This window comes from Solenopsis invicta, chromosome 4, assembly GCF_016802725.1.
Source record: "Solenopsis invicta isolate M01_SB chromosome 4, UNIL_Sinv_3.0, whole genome shotgun sequence".
Lineage (NCBI taxonomy): Eukaryota > Metazoa > Arthropoda > Insecta > Hymenoptera > Formicidae > Solenopsis > Solenopsis invicta.
This window is the reverse complement of record NC_052667.1, coordinates 26103820-26124465: the sequence shown is the minus strand read 5'-3', so window position 1 is coordinate 26124465 and position 20646 is coordinate 26103820. Positions and strand designations below refer to the sequence as shown.

At 33.8% G+C, this 20646-nt stretch overlaps 1 protein-coding gene and 1 non-coding gene across 2 annotated transcripts; one reads left to right on the top strand and one right to left on the bottom strand.

Annotated features, from left to right (window-relative positions):
* Positions 1-685: 685 nt before the first annotated feature.
* Trnah-gug lies at positions 686-757 on the top strand. The gene has a single exon. It is a non-coding gene; the product is annotated as a tRNA-His (tRNA).
* An 8532-nt stretch (positions 758-9289) lies between these two features.
* Positions 9290-19309, bottom strand: LOC105196298 (E3 ubiquitin-protein ligase MARCHF3). The gene is made up of 5 exons (XM_039448467.1): positions 19172-19309; positions 13793-13971; positions 12240-12414; positions 10978-11168; positions 9290-9787 (listed from the first exon to the last, which is right to left on the bottom strand). Exons 1-5 carry the CDS (start codon positions 19307-19309, stop codon positions 9619-9621), a joined length of 852 nt encoding a protein of 283 aa, XP_039304401.1. The 3' UTR covers positions 9290-9618.
* Positions 19310-20646: the final 1337 nt, after the last annotated feature.

The window sequence follows — 20646 nt, the reverse complement described above, 5'->3', positions numbered from 1 at the left end:
TATATATAGTTTAATTGTATATAATTATATACATATATTATATTAAAACAAATTGCGAAAGTAAAAATGTTTGAAAAATGAGTTTTTACGAAAAAAAAGGTCTATTTATTTATTTGTTTTATAAAAACTTATGGCTATACTCTACAGATATGATACTTTTAGAAAAAAATAATGCAATGTAGCTTACATTCCAGAAAAGTAATTTAATCTGAGAAATAAAAGAGACCATTTTTGAGCGAGAAAGTGTAATTATTCTATAATTATTGTATAATTATCGTATAATTATTTTATACAAAGCCTTGAACTTTTCGAGGTCCAATGGATTTTTGATGATCACGAAGAGTTAACGAGCATGCACACACATGTACACAATTTATTATGTTCGTTATTAATAAATTACTATATTAACGTTTACTTTTACTTTTCTCTTTTTTTTTACTTTTAAAAAATAAGGTTTTAAAGAGTATCCTTTGTACACATATTTTTGTACATTGTATATCTTTAAAACAAGATGCAACCAGAAGTACGTTGCCTTCGGACTATCTTCAAATTTGCTCGTAATGCCGTGATTCGAAGCAATACAACTGCAGCTCGGAGCCCGCTACTTTGCGCTCGAGCGATCAAGCGGATCAATATTACGACGGATCGACGAAGCGCAATCGATCACTCGCGAATTCTCGCAATAGCCGTGATCGTCTAGTGGTTAGGACCCTACGTTGTGGCCGTAGTAACCCAGGTTCGAATCCTGGTCACGGCAAACGAAGAGGATTTATTTTTTACTATTTTTTTTACTTTTTTCGTAAATAGGAAATTCATACTTTAAAGCGTGATTATTCCTTGGCTCATTTAACTCTGTAGACTTCTCCACTTATTTTTTACTACTCTTACAATTAGTCCAAGTGAATCACTGACAAACGGTTATATTTTTCAAAGAGTTTTTGGACTCTAAAAGTCTCTTTTAACATTTAGAAATACGATTGCACAATTATATGACCGAAGCGTTTATGTCTTTTTTTGTACATGTCTGAACTTGATGCAAAATCGACAAAATAAAAAAAAAAATTATCTTAAATGGCTCTGGTTTATTTAAAGATATGATTTGTGATGTAATTGTGAATTGATTTATTTATTACGTATGTTCGGCTGATAACGGCCGATATTTGAATTCACATAATTTAAAGTTGTAAAGCACCTATTTCTCATATATTAGATGCTTATCTATAAAAATGGTGAAAAATTTCTCAATAATTTAATCTAAGAAACACCCGCACATATATACACGTACAGATGCTCCACAAGATTCGGACAACCCAAAACGTTCACCCGTACCGTGATATATGTTGTATTCATGTCACGTGCAAAGTGTGATAAATCACACGTAAGTCCAACATTTGCTTTTCGCGACATCTCTGTTTCGGAGAACAGACATTGAAAAAATTACACTTTTATTATATAATTTAAATTGTCGAAAGCCTACTCAGAAATTGATCGGTTTAGCAACTATTGAGGTCCAATAATCTCAGATGTTCGTAACTCGCCAGCCTGCATTCACTTGGTGCAAGACATTACCGTGTCTCTTAATTTAATTTTTCCGCATTTTTGTTAATTGTAATACACAATGTATCAAGAATATCCATTGTTTGTCGTGCGTTTTTCGGCTTTCAAGTTTGTGCCACCAACTGAATATTCCTCAGTCTATTCGAATACTATGTATTCTTCCAAAATATCGCGTTGTGTTGCGAGAAAAGAACTAGGTAGCCAATGGGCTTTTGGCCCTCGGCTATCTACATGTGCATATAATACGGGCGTTAAGGTGTATTTCTTGGCTGAGCTTCATCGTCTTAGTTCACGCGCTGTTAATACACGTTATTATCTCGTAGAATTCGATTTTCAGTCTTGTTCTCAGCCACGCCGCTTTCCGGCCGTGCCAAGATATTCTTACTGTCTTCTTCACACCTCGCTGCGATCGAAATCGTGACGGTCGATGGGCTAGAGTAGGTTTTAATCCGGTCAACGACCGATGCATGTGATTGCAAAGGCCTATTTTCGAATCACTTATTTGTCATAGGAGATAGAGTATTTTTTAAATAACTTATCTGTTGCCCAATCGTGTCTGTAAATGTGCTGAAGTAATCAAAGTCTTAAAATACTGCGTTTTCCTAGCAATATATTCATTTTATATAAAATTAATGACTTTGCACAATAGTAAACTTTATATCATGCCAACACGGGTCTGGTGGAAATTACAAAAGCTCAAAACACTTGTTATATAGTTATCGAAGCATAAATAAACCGATTGCGCACATAACGACGCTTGCGTGCTCGAATACATGTAACGCGCGTGTAAAGCAAGGTGGACGTGAGACGGGGCGTACTTCCAACAATGTACCTCCTGTAATTACGTTAACATTTCCTTACGTCGTGTGTACACGATGAGCTTAGTAATTTAATTATGAAATCAACGAGGGGATGCGCAGGAAAATGCGATTCGAAGAGGGCTCGAATTTATTGGCGCGTGCCCACTAAATTGTCAGACCGCTTTAATAACCTTATTTAGATATTCTTTATTAGTACATGTTTTATAAGTTAATGTGGTTGGAGCATGTTTATCGTATCTTCCTCTGAAAGTTGTGAAAGGATTGTAACTCGATGAAGCATTAATTACCAAATATCCTACTAAACCGGAAAATAATTTGATATTATATTAAAACTAATTTATTTAATCATATGTGTGTGTGTGTGTGTGTGTGCGTGTGTGTGTGCGTGTGCGTGTGCGTGTGCGTGTGCGTGTGCGTGTGCGTGTGTGTGTGTGTGTGGTTACTACCGAGAAAAATCGAGAAAACTTTGAATTTTTAGGGAATTAATTTTTTATCTTTGAATATCATGAACAGGTGTACTCGGGGAAATTTTTGGAACTTTAATTTTGAAATTATGTTCTATTTGTCTCTTTCTGACAAAATTGTTTTTATTATTTTTTTATAATGCAAAATATCGACAATCGATTAGTAATAAATATAACATATATCCAAGTAAGCTGCATTAAAAAGTTCTTTTTACCTGAAATTTTTAATAATAATTTGAGTAAATGGCCTTAATTTATTAATATTATATATTTTTATATATAAACAGGAATGTAAAAGAAGAGTTTGATAAGCCTTTTCACAATACTTTTTTTAATATTTTTATTCCAATATTATAGTTAAATTTTGACGAGTACTGAATGTGTGAAGATTTACGAATAGTTTGAAATCAAATCGAATTACAGTGGATTCAGATTAGTTATGAAAGTTACAAATTCAAATAATGAAAGAATTATCAAAGATTCGATTGCGAATCACCTATTTTATTGTTTTATCTTTATTTTTTGTATCAATTTTGTATCAGTGCGTATTAATTCTTGTGTCTGTTTGATGATTTCTCAAATTTTTTTGTCATTTCTAAATTATTCTAAACTATTCAAAAATTTATACACACAGTAGACAATCGTCTTTGTGAATTTATTTTGATACTTCATAAATTTGTATTATGATTTTGTATCATATAGAAAAGAATTTGAAATTGCTTATTATTATATCTTTTTAATGAAGTGCATTAAAAGATCACTTTAATAGTAACATTATAATTTATATAATATATATTTAATGTTTATTTATCAATATAATATTCTTAAATTTCTTGTTTAATGTATCTATTATAAATTTTTATTTAGCACATTACGTTTTTATAATTATTTTCTAAAATTTTTACAAATAATTTTTTCTGCTATTGATGAAAGGATTTACAATGTCATAGAAAATATTTTATTGCGTCTAAATTAATATGTGATGTACTTGATTAATATGTGATTTAATCCGAATTTGATTCAGTTCGATTTTGAGCATGTTATCGATGCTTTGATTCCATTAAACGTTTTCACAAATGCTTCATTCACGTACCTCTAGTAATGATTATAATTGTTTTTATCATTAAGAAATTATTAAAAGATTTTAAGTCTTGGTTTGAAGATATTGTTATTTTCCATCTAACATTTTTTTCTCTCAATTCATGTAAATTATTAAATAATAATTTTTTTTTTTTCTGGTAAAAGTTTATAAAGCTTGTAAGCAAATTATGTTTGTTTGACTGTTATATAATTTTATTTCAATATTGATATTTCAAAAATGAAGACATTCTCAGAACAAAAGTGTTCTTTTTACTGTATAGATAAATTTATGTCTTGACGGATTTAGAATTCGTTGTTCGATACGCTTTAATCGGGAACATTTTTAGTAATAAAATCTATTTTGTTTTTTTTTTTTATTTTACGTAACGAGAAATCAATTTTTATGTAACGATTAAATTAATGGGAAGTGAATGAAGTTGGAATTGAAACATCAGAAAGTTAAGTGCCAAAGTCACGATCGCGCGTACTTCGTGCGTTTTACGATACGTGTAATTTGTTACAGCTTCAAAGAACACGTAAACAAGCGTATAGTCGATAAGTCGAGGTTGTAATTACGCGACCCGGTTCAAGATAATATTTTTCATCAAGAGGAGAGAACAGTTAACAACGCTGTGAACAGCGTTGACTTTTTGACGCGACTTCTTTTCTCTTTTTAATCATCATCGATAAATGAAGACAAGTATGCTTAAGCTTGACTTAAACATGGATTTAATTAGCGATTGATTTAGTACTTTTTTTCATGGCGATTAAATTACCAAGTCGAGTCTTGAGGTTGATCAGGTTTTTGTCATGCTAAATCATTTTGATTTTGTCAGCTTCTATAAGGGTTCTTAAATCAAACTCCTTAATTCCGATTGGCGTCATTACATGAAAATTTCTCATTGAAACTACACTACCAATTATTATAAATATATACATCGTGATGTAGTATTTAAACGACTCATACGAGTCAAAAATTTCAGTTTATGCTACAATCGAAGAAGATAAAGATAAAAACGATACCTTCACTGATTAAATGAAGAATTCACGGAAAGGAAAAATATTTTTGTTTCGAGAATGTCTATTTTTGAAATGTAGATATTAAAATGAAATTATACATTAAATATATATAAACAATTTGCTTGTCTAAACAAATTTTATTATTTTTTCCATATATTTTTATTATTCAACAATAATTTTCATAAGTTGAGAGGCAAAAAAATATATCGAATAGGAAAAAATATTTACTAGTATTGATATTAAAACAGTTCATTTTATGCTTTTTAGATTATTATTATTATATTGAAATAAAAGTATAAAAAATACTTTGTGAATTTTAATATTAAATTCTTTAAAGATTTTACATTGCTTATATTATGAAATGATTGTCAAAGTGACTATGTTAATTACTTGATACAGATTTTGATACTTTTGTCTGTGTATATTTCTTATGAAATATTGAAAGGAAAGTATATTACGAACATGATGAGCAAGTGTAACGCAGCTATTGTAATTATTCTACAATGCAGCTTCTCCATAATTTATGACTCCATGCAAATGACGTGTTCCTCCGACTTGGGGCTAAGATTTCCTCGGGGAAATTCTCGTTTATCATCCGCGTGGATCGAAATTTAAGGACCGCGGGTCCGTACTAAATTCACCGGTGAGAGAAGCGTCTGTCAACGAGACAAATATCCGCCGCATAAATATCACTTTTTGTCGCGAGAACGGGAAAGGATTCACCATAACGCGCTGCTCGTCGGCGGTATCCTTTTCGAAGCAACCTTCCCCTCTTATTTTTTTTTTTTTATATTTCCGAGCAGCGCGCATGAGAGAGGGGTTCCGCGTGCCCCGCGTGCACGAGGGGTTCGCTCCGTAGAATCTGGACGAACCGGATGCATCCGCAGGGATGCATAAAAGATTCATTTCTTCCTCGTCGTTAAACAGACAAGTTTCCGACAATTTCAGTAATAAGCCGAGAATGAATAATCAAGCGCAGGTCGAGCATAAATCGAAATGGATATAATAACGGAAGGAATTGTTAGTAGTTTGAAACAAAAGTTATGAACTATGTTTCGATGAATGAATTTTATTCTCGCGGAAAAAGAATCTGGTTGCGTTACGTGGAAAAAGTCTGATAGATTCAACTGGAAAGGTACACGTCGGGTACTCATTCTGTTTATGATAAAAATCAGAGATTCAATCACGCGAGATAATCAATTCTGATTCACGACACCGTAATGCATTTTGTGTATATTTCTTGTTAATACAACCGAAACATTTTTCTCTGCGCGTGCATTGGTAAGAAGATTAGTGCGAGTTTCTCACGTGAGGATTTGCTTCGAGCGAAAAGCGCGAAACTCAGACGAGCATAATTATTCCGTCATGAATCAACGACGGCGCATGCCGGACGACGATGCCGGTCATTATCGCGCATTAAAATGTAAACTACATGCAGCAGGTCGTCGTAGAGATTCGAGCAGCGGTTCTCATTATTGGATAGCAGCAAGGCTGATTAGAATCCCGCGCGTCGCGGCTTTTATCAATTTTCTCCCCCCGAGAGGGTTCGTTATCTGAACGAGTTATCTAGCCGAGCGGAATCTTGAATAAAATTATATAATTATAATTTGTTTTGATTGGCGACCGACTATCTCTCTGTGTATCGCGTAAACCATAATCGATAATGGTAATCGATCAGAAAACTGCCGGCGTTGATCGAGAAATCCATTTTTAAAAGGGAAAATTCCTGCCTAGCTCGAAATAAAAGGGGTGTAAACGTGGTGAAATTATCGATCAGCATCGCGCTTAATTGAATCGTTCAACTTTAATGACGTCAAGGAGCGAAGGGAGCCGGGCTCGTTAGCGGAATCAAATCCAGCAGTCGCTGATGGTGATCGGACAAGCGGCCGATTTAAATATTGCGGTCTAAAAAGTTTTTCGACGAATTCGATTAAATCGCTGATTGTCATCACGACCCATAATCGTCGCATTCGTCAACCACCCGTTTTATTTCTGTTTCGATTTTATTTGAATATTTCACGAACGGGAATATGACACATGTGAAAAAAGAGGATAACTGCGCGGTTGTAAAGGCGCAAATTCCCAATGTAAAAATAGTAGTTTATTGTAGAAATATTCTGGATACTATTTCGTTTGTCGTACAAATTTTTCAAGCGTATTGGTTGGCTGCAGGGTAGAGGATTTTTGGAGATTTGAGAACTTTTCTGTTCTTTAGTCAATTAAAAAATTTCTTGTGCTTATGAAATACTAACTAGAATGTATCTGCAATTAGTTAATATTATTTTGCGTTGTCACTCTCAATAATCCTTTTTTTCAATTGTACTTTTTAATTTCGCGAGAGTCCGTTTCTCTTACTATTTACATTTAAAAAAAATGTATTAGTAACATAAATTTAAAAAATGTAAAAACGTAAATAGTGTGACGATCAGGATTGGCATGTTTTAAACAAAAAGTTTAAAACTTTCTGATTAAAAAAACTTGTTTAAAACCATGAATTTTGTTTTAAACACTTTTGTTTTAAATAGTTTTAAACGATAGTTCAAAACTGTTTAAATCATTGCAATTCAAACATAAAATATTTAGAAAAAATTGTGAAAAGAAAACAAAAAATAATGGATAAGTCTCAAAAATTAGAATGCTTTGTTTATATTTTTTAGTGTTTTATTTATATTTATAAATATTTATATTTAAAAAATAAGCTACAACACTTGTATTTTAACATTTATTGCATGTAATAAATAAAATAGCGTCAATCTTTTACGTCAATCTTTTAACTAAAAACATAAAGCTATAAAAAGTAAATCATAACATATTGGTATTATATTGTATAGTCATTGAATATTTTTTTAAAAATATCTACTTTTTATTTTAATAACTCAAAATAGAAAAAAACTATTAATTTTATTAATATGAAATAGTATTTTTTTATTATTTAACAAAAAACTTTCAGATATGAGGTTATACAGATTAAGTCTCATGTTTAATTTGATCAACTTCGCTTTTTTTTATTAAATATTTTCAAAACTGTTATTAATTTTGATTTTTTTTTCATTTAAAACATGTTTTTTGATCTCTTAAAAAAAATACAAATAAAATAGAAACAAATTGTTTTAAATAAAAGAAACTATGTTCTTGTTTAAAATAAAAAAATAATTCGAGTTTTTTGCCGACCCTGATAACAGTATACTGGTTTTCGTTATTTTCCGTTTTCTTGTACCATAATCTCTTAGCTCGTTATTCGAATGGAGGCGTGAAAAAAAAACTTTCGAGTTTAACTGAAATGCAAATTTTACATTAAGAAAATAAACTCTGACCATTTACAAAGAGAAAAGGATTAATGCAGGCATCAGAGGCATCTCGAACTTATTTATCAATCTCGTCGACACATCCGATTAATTTTATCTGTTTTTATTCGCTCTGTAATTACAGTAAGTCGCGGCAGATATCAATAATGGGTTAACTAAGGCGATGTATTTTTTCGTTACAGTAATGAGGAAACGTGTGCGGCGATAAGACCGCGACGTTTATGATGATTCAGAAACCCGCCTTGAGAACGGCGAGTGGGCAGGAACACGACCATTAATGAATTTAGTCCTTTTTCACGGTGCGAGGCGTACATAAGTAAATACGACCGCGTGCCGCGCGGGTGACGTTACGAGCGAGATGCTACGTTATATTTGGATGTAAGGATATCAATAACTGTTCTTTGACAAGTTTCATTCAAATGTTGAGAGATAAAGATGTGTTCACAACAAGCTGCAACTAAGAACTTAACGCTCTTTGATTAAGGGAGATCTCAATTTGAATAAAAGCGATGAAGCATTTTGTAAAACAGTAATGAAAAATATTTTATATAATAGTGGAGATATTTATTGGCGCGGTCTCTTCTAAAGAAAAAAAAAAAAAAACAAACGTAAGAATCGACAGATATTCACAGGTTTGTTCGAATAGAACTGATAAACTAATATCTGCGTGGGGAACAGAAATAGAAAAGTGTCTTAGATAAGATAGTTACGAGTAATAGAATAAAAGATCAGGGTTTATCGGGGTATTTTAATTCAGGTGTTATCTGTAAAGAGACTGTACATGATTTAAGAATAGAAAGTTAGCGAGATAAAAACGAGTCGCGACGTGTAACAGTTGATCGCTCTCGATAAAACGAAAGTGAGATCCAACGGAATCACTCAAAAGCAGGTTTATTCACTCGACTCGTTCTCCCCTGTTCTTCTGCGTTAGCTTTTGCCCCGAGCCTGTGCTATCCGTGTAAAAATATCTCACTTACTGTTTACGTCCGCTAGAACGGGTTCGCGCAAAACGAAAAGCGCTATATACTCGTACCTCTTAATGAAAATGTCAAGGCGTTGATGATCTTCAAATTATTTTAATCAAGCACTAGTATCAAAAATAAAAAAAAAAGTACAAAGTATTCAAAATAATACTATGAAAATCCGAGCACGTGCATTTCCGGAAGCATTCCGGGTCGGACTGCGCGCATCTTAATTTAACTCTGAATCGTCTTCGTTACGCGGCAATGAGTTTCAATTGATGTGTCGAGTTAATAAAATGCAATTAAATGTAGTACAGTTGTATTCCGACAACGAGAGTGGATGTAAAAATAGTGAACGGTTGACGTAATTAAAAGGTTATTCCTGACTCGTGATTGACATGATTGAAAGTCATGTCAGCTCCTCGATCTCTTCGATTCTCCACTGCTCGAAATCGTCTAGCACGTCGAAACGACTGCTCGATCTTTGCAGATCGATGTTGTTCTCGGCGTCGTTATCGGGAATCAAGCGAACCACGAAGTTGTTTCTCCAGTAACGTCTCCATCGGTGGCCGTGCAATCTGTAAATGCGAAAAGGGTATATTGTCGGTTTAGATTATACAGAAAAAAATGTGCTTGCTTGAAGAATATATTTATTTTCGAAATGTAAATAATATTGGAAGAAGATAATATATAGGAGATAGTAGCGTTAAACAAGGCATAATTTACAGAAGAAATTTTATATTATATTATATTTATATAATATATTATATTATATTATATTATATTATATTTATATTATATTTTATCAATAAGTTGACTAGGAAAAATTTAACATAGGAAGTAACATTACTTTCAAATAAAGTATAATTAAAAAAAAAATGTTAGATTACTTATTACAATTGTACTCATTACGTATTACTTATTACACGTTAAAACAATTTTGTGCTTTATAGTATTGAAACAAAAATATAACATTGTTGAAATTAAAATTATTAATTTTTTAAAATAGATTTTATATTGTTTATATGAAATGATGATTGTTACATAGAAACATTACTACTAAATTTTAGTATCAAATTGAAATTAATATATTCTACTTAATTTATAATTAGAAATTGTATTCTTGTTTATTTATGAAACATTGATAATCTTGCTTATATAAATATATAATTTGATCTTTAAAAAATTTGATATTCTTAACAAGATACGTACATATTTTTATTTCATTATTATAAGATGTAAAAAACGCAATATTATTTTGATAATAATAATATTAAAAAATATTAATAAATTATATTAATTAATTTTTTGATATATTATTTTTTTTTATATCTAACTTTTTTTTCAGCTCATAAATATTATTGAATAATGAGAATATATTTTTCTTCATGAAATTATACAAAATTCTTCATATTAACAAGCTCTTTCTGCTTGACGCTGCATAACTTCATTTCAATATTCAACATTTCGATCACAAAGATATCCTTAAAACAAGAATGTTCCTTTTTCTGTATAAACAGAGCATACATTTTAATTCGATACTAATTTCTTCGTGTACGCAATTTTTGTTGATGCCTGCGGCAGCGCGGACACGTTACTCTTCAATTATTTTTCCAACGAGATTAATTTCGAGACACGATGCCTTGACTTTCAAATTATTTATAATCATATAATCGCGCCTGGATCAATATCTTAATTAACTCATTTTCCATTGACGACTGTTTTTATCCGCGCACGAGCGCAAGCTGATTTAAGTTTTACAACATACCTCCCTAATGTAATTATCCAGCGCCAGTAAGCTATCAGCGTCAATAAGCAGGTTGGCAGCATAGCGACTATCATCCAGGATATCTCGTAAAAGCCGTTTCGCAGTAACATTTTCAAGGCCAAGGCGCACACGTAGCAGGAAAATACAGCCACGGGCGTGGTCATCACCAAATACCCGATGTCGAGCAGCATCTTCTCGCGAGAGCGAACGAATTAAACAAGGATAATTAATAGCAATTAAAAGTCTAATTACGCGGAGAATTATGTTCAGAGGCGACATCCTGTTAAATGTTTTATCAACTTGTAAGATAATTTTAATTTTACACGACACCGCGTCGTTACAGCGATAATGTTTTGTGTTGACTTGATATTTTACAGTTGTATTATATTATATCCGATACCGCGATAAAACTGTTGCAGTATCTTAATGAAAACATGCCATTCAAAGATATATATTTACGGAGACTTTTTGGTTTAAAAAAAAATGGATGGAAGTCGCGTGACTTTTGATTCATATAGCTACATCTTATAATACAGGAATTTCTGGCATTGCCATATTTAATAAGAATAATTAACAAAATTTGAGCAATAAAAACCAATTGTTTAAAAAAAATTTTTTTTATTGATAACCATTGAGGTAAAAAAAATTAAAAAGAATTGTTATACATAGATTCTTCTCTCCACATAACGCGATGAACTTATTAAAAAGAATTGTTTATTATAATAATTTAAATGTAATATCAAGCATCGTTGCCACATTTTTCTTAGTCTAACATCACAAAGAGAATTTTAGAATTTATGAACATTTAATATCTTTACACGAAAATGAAATCTACAGTAAAACTTCCCAGCAAACATCGAATGTAATTATAAAGCTTTATGTAGTACATTAATATTTTTTGAATCATTCAGTACTTTATATCGAAATTATTTTATCATATTTTTTTTATATCTAATATATACTTTTTTAAATTTTTAAACTAATTTTTATTATTTTTTATCTATTTTGATTATTTAAATCAACGCGATCGTACGTTTTTCATTAAAATCGTGGGTAAAACCCTCATAACTTTGGATTGCTTCAGTGAATCAACTTTGATTTCTTTTTTTATAAATCTTCGAACATATGTGAGAATAACCTGTAAAATTTTTGTCAAATTTCTATCATTTCAAAAATAGGTATTAAACAACCTTAAAGAGATTTTAGATCTGACGCACACTGGAATGAAATAAAAGCGGAGAGTGAAACGATCTTTTTCTCACCTGTCGAGTTGCTATTACAGTGCGAAACCATATTACGACGCTACGAAAGAGGCTGTAACGCCGTACCCTCCTGATCGCATATTTGTGGCCGCAGAGTTCGCATCTCGCGCGTCCAGACTCTGTTAGCCATCTCTCGAGGCACTCTGCGTGCACCAAAGCCACCGTACCTCGGCACCTATCACGCCGTTAAATACCATATAAGGGAGGCGCCTCTGTAAACTAAACTAGTCTCTTATCGCATGGTTTCTGTATCGTCCACGATAATCCGCTGTCGAAACACGTTGACTCCACAGCGATAATCCTACCTATCGTTTCGATCATTTATATTTTTTCATCGCAGCTAATGTTAATCCCCGAGTATGACTTACATTTAATTTAACGCATCGATTTAAAGAAATAGACCATTCTGTTCCCTGTGCTATCACATCTTTTGATGATTTATGCAATAAAAAGCTTTGAAAAATAATACTAAAGATAAAATAAGAATAAAAAGTAAACTTTTGCAGAAAAGAGTTTGCATTAACGAAATCAACATGACGTGAAAAGAAATTTTTTAAATATTAGTAGCTAGTAAGAAAAAAAACTACGTCCCGAGTCTAAATATTATACATAAAATAATCTAATAAAATGGATCTAAACATTTTAAACAGAATTAACAGAACGTCTATTCTTTGAATGGAAAGTATTAGATTGGTACATGTAAAAACGTTGGGTTTTCGTTAATTGAAAATATTGATAATTGATAAGTCTTTTGACCATATTAATTTTTATCACTGGGTTCATAAAGCTTTTTATTTTTAAGTCGTCTTTTGATTGTTTTATTTAGAGTTTAAAATGAGCAAGAACTCTTCTGAAATTCATGTAATTTTCTTACAGGGAAGTTTCTAAACTAATTCTGCATTATTTTTTTATCAATAACGTTTCTTCCAAAAGCTCCGTCAATATTGTAAGTAGTTGTAGTAATAATAACATTAATATCTAATTTGATTTTATATGAACTTTAATAGAATTTATATCTATTTTAAACTTTAAATAAAATAAAATTGTGCTTTTTAAAAAAAGCTTTATGAATACAATGTATTGTAAATAAATGATAAGTGATTAAATTGTTTACGAGATAACACCGAGAAAGAGTGTTAGATACTTGTGACCATAATTGCAAGGTAAATGATTTATGATTAGTATCTTCATTTTAGTTATTTCTACTATATAATTAATAACCTTGTGTTTAGTTTTGCCAATCATAAAAATGTAATACTAATAGTTATAATTTGCTTAATTAAAAGCACTATAAATATACAGTGCCTAAAACAGCTACGAATTATAATTAGATTTTGATAATTACAACAATTTTTTTCTCATTGCATACTACAAAACTAATACGTCCGAAACGGTGATACTAATATTTTCAATTATCCGACATTTTATATGCAATAATCTAATAATTTGCATACGTGAAAATCAGAAATCTATTCACGTTTATTAATTCAGCCACTAATTATATTAACTTTTTTAATTATGTAAATTTTCTTGAACGAGAGCTGAGAATTTACTTGCAAGCCGAGATCAAAGGACCGAGAGAGACCAAGTTCGACGGTGTCGATGTCTGATCGTCCTGATTTTCCAAGTCGCACGACTGATGGTTGTCCGCGATGGACGCATGTCCGCCCATGTGACAGATTCTACAAATATCGCCAGAGGCAACACACGTGTCTGAAATTGTTTTATCGTGCTATTTATTTTATAATTATCTTGCAGACATCTCAATACGCGTCTTAATCTTGTAATATAAATTTAGAATAAATTATATTTATTTCCTCTGATATGAAAAAGGTACAGAATTTATTTAAACACGTACCATCTCTCTCCTTGTCTTGTGATTTTGTATCAGCGCATTTATCGTCATTTCTCTCTGTTTCTGGATTAGATTTTGTGTTGTCCCATATTTGGCTCGTCTTGGGCGCTGTCTGAATCTCTTCGTTAACGGAACTTTCCGGGCTTACTTGCGCGACGGATTTATCGCGTTCGTTCGTCACTAGTAAACGCGTAATACATGTCAAGTAATTACACAATATATTTCTTTAACTAATTTTTAATTATATGTGTAATTTATTTTAAAAGTGATATAAGCCGGAGAATTTTAAGGCTCTTATTAAAGTGAAAATTTTTTTCTTAACTTATATAAATAGGAGTTTTTTTTTTTAATTTGTTGATTAGTCAATCACATGATGCTTAAATACACCGTTGATCTATAAAAGATACATTTGTACATAATGCTATGGATCAATCGATGAATTGAAAAATTTCTTCTTAACTTAGATCACGCATATTAATCTACATTAATCTCGTGGAAAACATCAGATGTTCGTAACAAAAAAGTTCCCTCTAACCTATGTCATTCATATGTTCGCTGCCATTTTTAGGCTCTGCGTCCTCGACGTGTGACATCAAAGGTGCTTTGCGCGCATTTTGGTGTGCGCTTCCGGATCAAATCTAAAATTTTTTCCTTTAGATTTTTTCAACTCGCCGCGGTCGGCAGACGCGCTCCTTTGTGTCTGTGACGTTATCTAGTCATGTGATGCAATCGATTTTTTTCTTAAACAATCGATTAATTAACGCTCTATATGTTAGTTTATTTCCGTTGCTTGAAGTCCCCAAAAATGTTTGTATTTGAAATGGTATAAGTATACATATATTCGAGTATCGGAGAGAAAGAAAGCAAAGGTGCTGATTGCAAAAAGTACTAGCAGTTTACGCAGACTTTATGTATTACATCAAAATTGTTAATACCAAATATACTTCATAAAAAATTACGAATTAAATACTATTTAGCCAGTGTTAATCGAATCGAAACTGCAGATTTCCGTAAAGCTCTAGATGTGTGAATATTTTCAGATTCGAATTCGAATAGTTCGAGAATTTTGAATTACCGATGATTAGATTTTGAATCGATTATCTAATTGATTCAAAATCTAATCATCGGTAATCATCTGACTATTTTATTTGTATCTCCTGTGCAATCAATTTTGTATTAACGCATATTAATTTTCATTCATGATTTATACTTGCATTTTTGAAATTTATACCTTTTCTAAATCTTATAAATTATTTAAAAATTTGTATATACGATAGACAATTGTTTTCGTAAATTTGTTTCAACATTCATAGGTTTGTATTATAATTGTATGGAATTTAGAACAAAATTGAAAATTGCTCCATTATCTATGTATTTTTTTAATGAAGTTAATGAGTACTATCATACTAAAGTCAGTATCATCGCTTTGATGATAAATAACATTGTAATATTGTCAATGCTCGTTATCTGTATAACACTTTTATACTTATTGTCTAATATACATATAATATAGTGTTAGGTTGCCGAAATATTGGCATAAATTTTTAAATGACGATTTTTAAGAAGCCTTCAAGTAGTGCGATTTAGGCCACCGGTCTCCTAAATCGCACCACAGACTAATATTACTCTTTCCGGAGTAAAACGACACTTTTTCTGCTAGATTCTTTCTTCTCGAGTAAAAATGCGTTAAATAAGCATAATTTTATTAATATTGATGATAAACTAAATATAATTTCATCATTTCGATAATTTTTCAATAAAATTGCAATAACATTGCTATATTACGGCAATATTGTTACAATGTATGCTCTGTATGATTATTAGATTTAATTTTATATATATAATCACGATTAAAGCAATAGTGCGATTAAGAAGACTAAGACATGGTGCGATTTAGGAGACTAAAGCATTTTGTAAAACTTTATTTTAATTTACAGATAAGTACGCAAAGTTATCTGAATCTTGTTAATCTAATTTTAATATTACAATCATTATAAATTATCAAAATTTAGATTATTTATTTTACTTTGTTTGCAAACAAGCTACAAAATGTGTTGAGAAATAACAGCAAAGTTATGATTTTTCTATAAATATTAATAACAAAATTTCTATTGTTTTTATTATGTTGAGTTCAATGAACGATGATGATATGGGTGGTTCCCCAATAATCCCACAAAGCGTGCACAAATACTGTGAATTTATACGCAAGGTGGTGCAATTTTGGAGCCGATGCGGTATCAGCAACTTTACCCTAAATTTTACATAACACATTGTTTTTGTAATTTTCTAAAACTGTAATTCTTTCGTCTATTAATAATGATCTGCAGCATCATTGTATTATGTTTAAACTGGCATGTTACGTAAATCCGTGAAATTTGATTGAATTTTAATTCGCTTCGACCTCGTAAATGCTTAATTCATAACTTTAGTTTCCTCATTTTACATCTCGTAGCAAGTTTGTAAGTTGCCACAATTAAGCACGCGCAAGATGCGCGGCAATGATGAGTGCGATGTTGAAGACGATACGAAATTTCATGGTGTCCAGCTCCATTGAAAGCGACGCGCGAGTAACTACCTGCGGTAAGACAAGGCGCTCCCGCGTTGTTATCGGTGGTTCTTATCGTCTCGCGCTCCTCGCAACCGCGTCGAGACGGCTTATCTCGACTCACGCCACTCACATACGGGATTAGGTGTTCTCGGACACGCCGCATCTTCAAGTAACGTTAATTATTTTTTTTTCGTGGCCGATGCCCGTGCGATAGTTCAGCAGCGCAGTCGCTGGTCTCGTTTCTACTAAGGAAGAGAGACCCGAGCAATTAAACTCTCGCATGTAACGACGTAGCAAATCGACGTGATTTGTCCCGATAAGATCTCTCGAGCGGCGGCGGTAGCGGCAGCAGCCGGTTTGTTACCTTGGTGCATTATTTGTGCCTCGGCAGGAAATTGGGCTACTAATTGCATATCGGCCAGTAGCGCGGCGTTGAACTAGAGATTGCGGATTCATCTCGTGCCTCTTTCGACGCGATGGCCGCGAAGTTGTGGTATCATGACGGCATTAATTCGCCATGGACTCGCTTTAATTGGTATACGCCACACAGCGAATATCAATTACGTCGAGATCATATTAAACCGAAATCAATTTAACATTCATGAAATCTCGCGGAGGACGTGGCTCAGTATGATTTATCGCTAGCGAAGCCTCTCTTCCGCTGGAAAATTTCTCACCGCGCTGCTGACGAGGTGGCTGCCGGAAATGCGTCTATCCGATCGCGACGTATCCCGGGCACGGGTGGTAGCCGGATCCGTCGACACACCACCGTCGCGAAAGCGATCCCGTGTTTTTGGCATCGGACACGTTCCTCGTGGGCGGTGATTTCGACGCCGCCGCCGTCCTACCTCCGGTCCGAGAGCGGACCGACGGATTATTCTCTTAACGCTCTTCCGCGGTCCCGCGCGGGATATTTCGGAATCGGTTTCCGGCACCGCGAAATACAAGTTCTGCCTGTATGTGGATACGAAGAAGGCTTGGGGCACGGGGACTTTGAGGGTTATTATTAGCGGCGACTCGGCCACTTTTCGGAAACGCGCGCGCCTACGGATATCCGTTGACCTGGCGAATTAAGAGAGCGAAGAGTCTCGCGCGTCTAGCGCCCACCTGGCAAGCTCTCGCAGAAAAATCCGCGACGACGGGGAAACGAGAGCAGGCATCTTGCGTCGGAAGCTCGTAATTCATCTTAAATATATTTCCTTCGAGAAATAATTTCAACAATTTGGAGTAAGACTGATTTACCGTCGAAAAGTGTGAAACGAATAAGTGTGATGTGCCGAAAATAATAAGTCATTTAATTTTGCGCGGATAAATGCAGACAAATTAGAACAAAGTTTCTCTTCAACAGTATTTGATCTTTAATATATGATCAGGATATTAATTATCGAGAAAACTTGGAATTTTCAGGGAACGTGTTCTTTATTTTTCACAATAAAATTCGTGGCATTTTATTGGCATTCTGAGAAATTTTTGCAAAAGTTTATTTTAAAATTTTATCTTTTATCTGACAAAATTATTATTTCTTTGATCATTTTTTCTTGATACATTGACTTGCAGTAAATATGTCATACATATTCGCGTACATTCTCTCGTGATTCGCAAATTTTTATAAAAAAAACTAATGACAATAGAAGGCAAATACATTATTCTAAAATGGCGTTGTATATTTAATTATCTTTTAAATTCTGTGAGTTACAAGCATGTATTGCAAACATGTCGTTACATGGCATATTTTCTTTTTAATACTTTCTCAAATTTAATATTCAAAACTCAAGTAAATTTTCATAAGCACAGACATCCTAAAGATATTCAGAGAATGTCCTAAAAATATATCCAGGATGATCCTTGAATACAGCGTGCTGCATGAGTTTTCTTTGTGACCATACGATTAAGGAACATTAGAAGATACAATAAAAAAAGTTTATTCGAAAATTACATTTGAAAGAATCTCTAATTATACCTGAAATTTTTAATAAAATTTTTTGTAAAATCCGGGAATTCTCAGAATTCTTTTACAAGATATTAATTACATCTTAATTATCAAAATTCATTTTAATCCTAAAGTATTATTTACATTTTTAACTCTTTGTGAAAATTTATGGACAAAATTTAAGAATTTTTTGACACAGTTTTTTCTTGAGGAGGGGGGGGAGGGAATATTTAAAGGTTGCAAAATGTTAGAATAACTGATCCAACATTTTTAATTTGAACAAAATCTTATTGAATGTTACTTTAAGCCATTACAATTTTAATTATAGAAATTACATTATATTGAGCTTTTACAATTAGTACTTGGATGAGAATTCACCCACAGTGGCACTCCAGCGGTAATCTGACCGAGTTATCCCGAGATTGCTGTATGTTAAGCAGGTTGATTAGGGAATCGAGCGAATCGATTGAATTACGCGACATTTGCCTCGAGAAAGTCAAAAACATCGGTGACGGGACAGCGGTCGGCAGGTGCCAAGTCTACCCCGTTCTATTTCTCCGTTGCTCTCATTTGCACCTCTCTTTCTCTCTCTTTCTCACCAATCGTCCCTCGATTGCTTCATTTCTCTTACGCTCGTACACGCTCGAAGGAAATGTCGAGTCGGCGGGGCCGTATCCATGGCTGCTATTTCTGCCAGGTGGCCGATGGCCGAGCTTAACCGACCGTCCGTCTGCCATTTTCTTACTCGACGTTTTTGGTTCAAGATTAATTAAATGCGTCTGGAAATAGTTGTACGGTCGTCGGAGCCGCGAACGGGAAACGATGGGCGCGGGCGAGGGGGTCCTACCTACAGTGGACTCTACGCACGGTTGGGTATCCGCAGCGCGCGATGTAAATCTTCGCACGCACCTCTCCTGCCAGGAACAGCGCGAGCAAATAGTATACTTAGGTCGCGATCGAGACCCTGTGAGAGATCTCTTTACAAATTTTTTTTCTTATAATATTATCATGCTTCACCGTTCATCGTTGGCAAATTGCAATCTAACTGCATAAAACTCTGGTGTTAAATTGTTAGGAATTTACGATGAAAATGTCATCGATGGGGCAAATAAAAGCTGAAATTGTAGAAATTCTAAATACGACAATCAAGAGCAAGATCCTCTTTTAGATATGTTTTAATTGAGGTGTTATTTTGGATATTGGTTCAATACCACATCAACGTTTTCCCCGTCATGCGTTTTTCGAGGTCGCAACAGCGGCTTGAGGATAGGCGAGTGTTGCAGAATGAAAGTGACCAGACTTCTAGTCGAGGATGGACCAAGGCTCCGAGACGTTGGGTCGTGTTCAAGCTGAATGGATCTGGAGGCTCATTCATAATCGATACACTTGCGTGATTCCAACCTGGCCGACAGTGCCAACGAAAGTTCATTGAGCTACGAGCTTGTATTCCAGAAACCTTCACCTCCCGAACGTGATATCAATTTGTTTTCGTAGGCCAAGCTATTTTGCACCGTCTCGTTTTACGGACCTTTGCATCCTCGCGAGAAAAACGGTCTTCTTGCATTCTTCTTTGCGCACACATTGCATACCGAGTTTTCGTCTCCTGAAATCCTCGTGCGCATTTTTGCGAATCTTCAAGCTCGAAGTCTATCGAACACAAACGTTCGACATCGATGATATGTGTGAATGCAGAAGCGGCATCTTAACGTTGCACGTGTTCCAAAGGGAGAGAAGTTAGGGCCCACAAACCAGCTAAAGATAGCAGTCGAATGGGTCATTTTGCGATTTCTTCTCTTTCTCTTTCTTTTTCTCTCCCTCCCTCTCCTGACCTTCTTCGTTTTCTCGCCCTCTCTTTCAAGATCGCAATTTATAGAAGCACTCGGCACCTGTCACCTTTCCGCACGACTCACCGAGGACGCGCGCATTTTGCCTCCATCTCGGCACCGGCCACAGGAATAACCGACGGACCTCGTCGTGCTCGATGGAGAAGAAACACGGGCGAAGGAGTAGAAAAGAGAATACTTTGAAACATTTCGCCGCATCGCCCCGCAGTTTCAAAACAACACGCGCGTTT

Coding starts and splice junctions, on each gene's coding strand:
- LOC105196298 (XM_039448467.1), bottom strand. CDS start 19,309: ATGGCAGACGGACGGTCGGTTAAGCTCGGCCATCGGCCACCTGGCAGA. Junction 12,415..13,792: donor CCTTTGATCTCGGCTTGCAA/GTAAATTCTCAG, acceptor ACGGCGTGATAG/GTGCCGAGGTACGGTGGCTT. Junction 11,169..12,239: donor CTGTAATAGCAACTCGACAG/GTGAGAAAAAGA, acceptor TCTCGCGAGAAG/ATGCTGCTCGACATCGGGTA.